The sequence below is a fragment of the Phyllostomus discolor genome, chromosome 3 (assembly GCF_004126475.2).
Source record: "Phyllostomus discolor isolate MPI-MPIP mPhyDis1 chromosome 3, mPhyDis1.pri.v3, whole genome shotgun sequence".
Taxonomy (NCBI): Eukaryota; Metazoa; Chordata; class Mammalia; order Chiroptera; family Phyllostomidae; genus Phyllostomus; species Phyllostomus discolor.
Window position 1 is genome coordinate 160351889 of NC_040905.2, and position 5952 is coordinate 160357840.

Sequence of the window (5952 nt, forward strand, 5' to 3'; positions counted from 1 at the left end):
TTTATATTATATTTATATCTCTTTATCTCTTTATAAGCAAGAAAAAGGAGGCAAACATGTTTGACATTTTACTGTGTGACAAGTAGCTTGATGAGTGCTTTACAAAGCCTGCACCATATTCATCAGTTAATAGTTTTTAGACATTTTTTAAGATCAGGAATCCATATTTTAGAAAGAAAAAAAAAGCATCATGCAGAACATTATGTATGAGGTTACTGTTTGTGTAAAAAAAGAAAATAGGAAGACAAATATATTTATACAGTATTTCCTTGATGCATAAATTCCCAACTAGTTGCCTTTGAGATGGAGTGCATTGGGAACTAAGTGAAAAGGTTGCAAGTATATAAAACAGGTTTTTTACCATATATTTTTTACATTTCAATTTTATAATCATATGACTCTGAAACCTTTGACCAAACTTAATTTAAAAATAAACTGGATTTTTAGTAATAGAACAATAAAATATTTAAAACAACAACTTTAAAAAAATAGACTGGATTTTTAAAAATCACTAAAACTCTTACTCTTAGAAGAAGTTTTAAGAGTAATTTCTTAGAATTAAGTTTACTTACCTATGAAGAAAAAGCAGGCAGTTCACATATAATCCTGATAAAGTGCTTTATTCCATGGGTCAGAGTGAAAGAACATTCTTTTTAACCACAGACCTGCAAATAGCATTTGCACAGGGCTACCAACATGTGCATTGGTCAGATAAATCATGTATTTGATCTTTAAACCTCACATGGAGGAGCCATTCATTCACTCAATAAAAACATATTTCACAGTGTGCTAGACTGGCTCATAAAATGTTTTCAACAAGCTATACTTAGCTAAAAGCCAAATAGGCAGCTTTGTGTTTATTTTCAAGAATTTTCTTATTTATGACATTTGAAATGATCAAACAGCCTCATCCATATTTGCTAACAGGAATTTCATGGTTGCATGTCTGGAGCAGAGACAACTTCACTTTGAAATGGTCTTAACGCTAATAAAAATATTCTTGTTCATCTAAAAGTCAGGTATGAATTGTTTGGTTGGTAATGACACGGTAATACTTGAAGAAAAATATGTTCTCTTTTTTTGGTATGACTTTATTTTAAAACAGAGGGGAAGGGAAGGGAAAAAAGGAGTAGAAACATGGACACACAACGGTTGCTTCTCTCTGTCTCCCAATTAGGACTTGGTGGGGGACCCAGGCATGAGCCCTGACACGGAATTGAACTGGTGACTTTTCTCTTTACAGGCCAGCACTCAATTCACTGAACCACAGCAGTCAGATGGCAAAATATGTTCTAATAAAATAGCAAACCTAATAAGCAGAGGAAAATATATTTTGAGATTTTGGAAGCAAGCGTTTGAATAAAAGTAGCCAGGAAAAACTGTGCCAGATATCGTGAGAGAATCGATTAGTAACAGTGGGTTAGTCCGACTGCCATGAGGTGGGGATGGAAAGCAGGAATAAGAAGGCATTTTTTACCTTAGTAGCTAAAAACCTAAAAATAACTGGGGCACTTTGTAATTCATATGCCCATATGAACCGTGGGGCAGGTTTGAGTTAAGCCTGGTAGGGGGCAGGGAAGTAGAAGCTATCTGGCAGAAATCCAGAAATCAGTGGTGCTTAAACCCTGAAACGCCTTAGCGGAGGAGGAAGCTCTTGCGACTTGCCTAAGGTTGGGAATGTGCTCATGGGACGCCTGGGGCAACTGGGACGAACGCTCAGTCCCAAGAAAGTCCAAGGGGCGGGGGGAGAGAGTCCAAGGGAAAGAGAGGTGGCGGCGTCAGAGCTGCTTCACGCGCCACAGGCAGGCGCGAGTCTCTATTCCACTTCCAGATCTCTCCAGAGCAGCAGACGCACGGCAGTCTCTAGGAGCGCCGCCCTACCTGTGACACCCACTTTCTCCCACCCTCTGGGTACCAACCGCAGCAGTATCAGCATAAGCGAGCGAAAACTGCCTGTCTCGGCTCCCTTGACCGCCAGTTCCGGGATTACCTTGTCCTCCAGAGCCCACGAGGGGCAGACAACTAGGCGCGCATCTCTGCTCCCCAAAGAAATGGAAGTGGGGTCTGGGAGACTTAATTAATGCAGGAGCCAGCCGTGGGCTATGCATGCGCCTAGGGACGGGGACCAAGGCGGGTGGGGAAGTAGAGCGGTGGTAAAGGCACTTGCTTATGAAGATATTACTACTACGAAGAGTAAAGTAGCGAGCGACCGAAAGCCACCTGGCCCTTGGGCCGGAAATAGTATCATCAGCGAGTCCTAGGAGCCTCTGACAAGGTTCAGGCCCGGGGTGAGGCCCTTTATGATTAGTGGCCCCTGAACTGGAGCCCTTTCCTCGAATCTCCGCGCACTCCGGAAATGGGGACGTCCCCCTTCTTCCCAGAAGGGGGAGTTGTTTGTGCAAGAGGGAGAAACAAGTGCTCCAGACACCCGTGCGGAAGCCCAACCGAGCGCACCAAGTTCGGCGGGTATGCACGCGTGTCCCACAATGCAAGAGGTTCCTTTGAGGGCCCACAGGGACGCTGTCGCGTGGTGACGTCAGCACACGGTTTCCGGGGGAAGGGGCGTTGGGCTCGGCGCCCACCCGGTAACAAAGCCGTTTCTTTTCAGGCGGGCGGTAACCGTCCCTCGTGTGCGTTTTCCTCAGTTGTGTGGCCCGAGGCCTCTGCAGTGATTTCGGAATGGAGAAGCTCACAGGAGGTACTTCTTTGTCCAAGTACAGAGAGCTAGAAAACCAAAATAGTTTAAAAGTAAGTTAAAAGAGTGGTCCAAAATCTTTCCTCAAAGCAGACTCCAGACCACCCTGGCTCTTTGGCAAGTCCAGCTAAACCTATAAGAAAAACAAAATTTACGTTTTAATCAAGTACTTCCAGATTTATGGGGAATGGGAGACAAAAACAGGAAACACTTCAACTTTGTTTGAGGTTTAGTATAACCCTGATAGGAAAAGCTAACGGGAACAGCAGATTAGTTCCGCCCTGGTAGCTCAGATGGTTCGAGTGTGGTCCGCCTACGACGAGGCTGGGGTTTCCTCTCCCCTCTGGTCATGCAGGAAGCGACCAAAGAATGCATAAGTAAGGGGGACAACAAATCACATTTCTTGTTCTCTCTTCTCTAAAAATCAATTTAAAATTTTAAAAAATGTCGAGTATGCCTGTTTTGCTCATCAATGTAGAGGCAGAAACTCGTAAGCAAAAATTAACCAAATTTGGTATTATATGAAAATACTACATTATGAGCAAGTTAGGTTGTTTTTAACATAAGAAAGGTAACGACTGACTAATGGAGAAAATATCTCAAATGTAAAGAAATGATTAAATTAAAAAACTTATTCATTATAGGTGTTCAAGGAAAACCAGGAGTGTAGCCAAGCCCCTTGTGATTTTAATGCCCCTAGTATTTTTGGCACCTAGAATTAAATAAATTAACAATCAGGCCTTAGTTGATATGTTAGCAGCTTTTTCTGCTCAATTCCTTTTATTCTCACAAATGTAGTCACAACTTGTTGATTTACTGTCTCTTTGTCAAACAGGAGATAACTTCAGGGTCGCCAGGAGAATCTATGAACTGTTTTGCAGAGGGAAAGAATGTCTTCAAGGTAGCTGAGACCAGCTGCTGGTGCCCAGGAGTCTGATGTGAAAAAGTTTTATCTGTGACTGAAGAAATAGACTTCTCTCAGTTCCCTAAAACTCCCCCTTTCTCTTCCTGCCCTTGAAAGCTCTTCTGCTTGGTCTGGAACTTCAGAGATGGTCTTGGGACATTAGCCCACCACCTTCCTGAATAAGACAAACTTTCCTTTCCATTTGCCACTTGTCTCTGGAGTATTGGCTTTCCAGCTGTGAGCAGCTGAACTTGGGTTTTTAATAACAGGAGAAGGGAAATTAACCTGACAAAGGTTATCTGCAAAACAAAACAAAACAAAACCCTAACCATGTAACACCCTACTTAATAAATAGTAAAACGTTGCAAGCTTTCTTTTACAATGTTCTGTTGACAAACTTAGGGCCTTTGACTGCAGTTTTCCCTGTTCTGGACATTGCCAGTGCTGCATACATGGAGCATTTCAGCATGTTTCTCTGCCATTTCCCACTAACTGGTACTTGGATTATTTTATTTGTTTAGACATAATCAGTTTTGTATCTGTGTCATAATAATTCTAATGTCTGAATTATTTTCGGTTTCTGCTGCCTGATATTTCTGTGTATGGTACACAGTGTCTGGTTTCCTTGTGTGTTCACTCCTTGTCCTTAAAAAACTATGTGAGAAAAAGTATGTGTAGCTTTATCCAAAGACGATTCATTTGCTCCTGCTAGGTGCCTTGAGGTCTCAGTCTGAGACCAATTTTCATGGTTTCAGGTTCCTTGGGTCATTGCTAACCCAGGCTACAAATTAGAGCAAGAGCTGCCCACTGACTACATCTCTACAGAGATGTTTTTTTTTCTCTCTCTTTTTTTTTTCCTACTAAAGTCAATGTAAAAGTAACCTTTTCTAAAGTTCTGGGGTACTGGTTCACCGTTACCCTTAAGAGAGTCCCAACTTAATATGGGAAGAGCATTTTCACCTTGGGTAGCCCTGAACCTTGGCTGTTCTTTCCATGCCCAGTGAAGCTATGAAAAACAAAGCCAGATGTTCCCTGACTGGAAAATATCCTCAGGGCAAGAGTAACTGTTGTGTTCCTGTGCCCCGTTTGCTTTTTTGGGTTCCTACCTCCTCTTAGCTTTTGGCCTAATAGTTTCTTACTATCTTGTCAGCAATTTGATGCTTTGGGAGGTGGTTTTTATTTTTTTAAACTAGTTTATTCAGCATCTTTAGTTGTTATCAGTGGGCATATTGGTCTGAATAACCTAGTCCTTCATAACTGAAACTAGAGATTTGAGAATCCATTTATTTTCTTAACACTTTTATATCTCAAGACACCTTACTGAATGTTTCCTTCCTGCACTAACTTTTTTTCTTACTTGTGTGTATTGTACACCATTACCCCATTTTCTTCTAGCATTGAATTTTGATATAGTGATTGCTAAAGCCAGCCTGACTTCCCCTATCCTTTGTAGTTGGCATGCTTTTTAATTTTTTTGTATGGATAAACCACTTTTTTCAGGGTCAGACTTGGAGAAAATTTACTATCATGAGTCTCCCTCCTATAAGATAAGTAGGCAAAGAACAGCCTCCAACTATCATAGAGAATGCAGGAGATCATCTAAATTTCATTTGTCCTTGTTTTATATATTTAGCATTCACATGCACAAGACCAGAGATGAAAATATGAATAATCAAGGACATTGTTTATTGAGTGCCTACTATGTGCTATTAACTGTACTATGTGCTTGATTTATAGCTTTGAATATAAGATATAAGTCCTCATGGAGCTTACAGTCAATCCCAAGAGCTATGGATATTCAAGAATAACTAAACAACTATTATTTAATTAGAGTTGTGATAAGGGCATGCATGACAAAGTACATGGAGTTATAAAGCATAAAACAGACCAAACCTAGTTTGGAAGATTTGTGTAAGTTTCCGTGAATGTCACAAATTAATTAGAGACCTACCGGATAAGGAGGAATTGGTCAGGTCGTGGAATTGGTCAGGCCATTGGTCATGGAATGAGCCTTGTTGGCAGAGAGGACATTGTGAGTAAAGAGGAAAGTTGCCAACGTTAGTCTGGGAAGACAAAGGCCAGGTCATACAGGCTTTGTGGGCAATGTTAAAGAACTATGAGTTCATCCTGTTGTTAGCATTATTAGAAGTTTTTAAGCAAGAGAGATTTGATCATATTTTGTTTTTATAATAAAGTATCACTCTCTGCAAATGAAGGAGGGCATGGATACAAGTACAAATGAAGACTCCAGTTAGGAGATGACCACATGAGTCCAACAAAAGTTGAAGGCATTTTGAACTGTAGCGGTGCAAGTAAAGGTCTAAAAAAGTGTGGCCCTGGCTGGGTAGCTCAC

At 41.1% G+C, this 5952-nt stretch overlaps 1 protein-coding gene across 1 annotated transcript; it reads right to left on the bottom strand.

Annotated features, from left to right (window-relative positions):
* Window positions 1-1230: 1230 nt before the first annotated feature.
* LOC118499390 lies at window positions 1231-4976 on the bottom strand. Its single transcript, XM_036020117.1, has 3 exons — window positions 4957-4976; window positions 1991-2724; window positions 1231-1309 (listed from the first exon to the last, which is right to left on the bottom strand). Exons 1-3 carry the CDS (start codon window positions 4974-4976, stop codon window positions 1293-1295), a joined length of 771 nt encoding a protein of 256 aa, XP_035876010.1. The 3' UTR covers window positions 1231-1292.
* Between the last annotated feature and the right edge of the window lie 976 nt (window positions 4977-5952).

Bases quoted from the DNA above. Each gene is read 5' to 3' on its own strand.
- LOC118499390 (XM_036020117.1), bottom strand. From the start codon at position 4,976: ATGGTGTACAATACACACAA. The intron at 2,725-4,956 runs GTAAGAAAAAAA...TTGGTTTTCTAG, and splicing joins ATGGTGTACAATACACACAA to CTCTCTGTACTTGGACAAAG.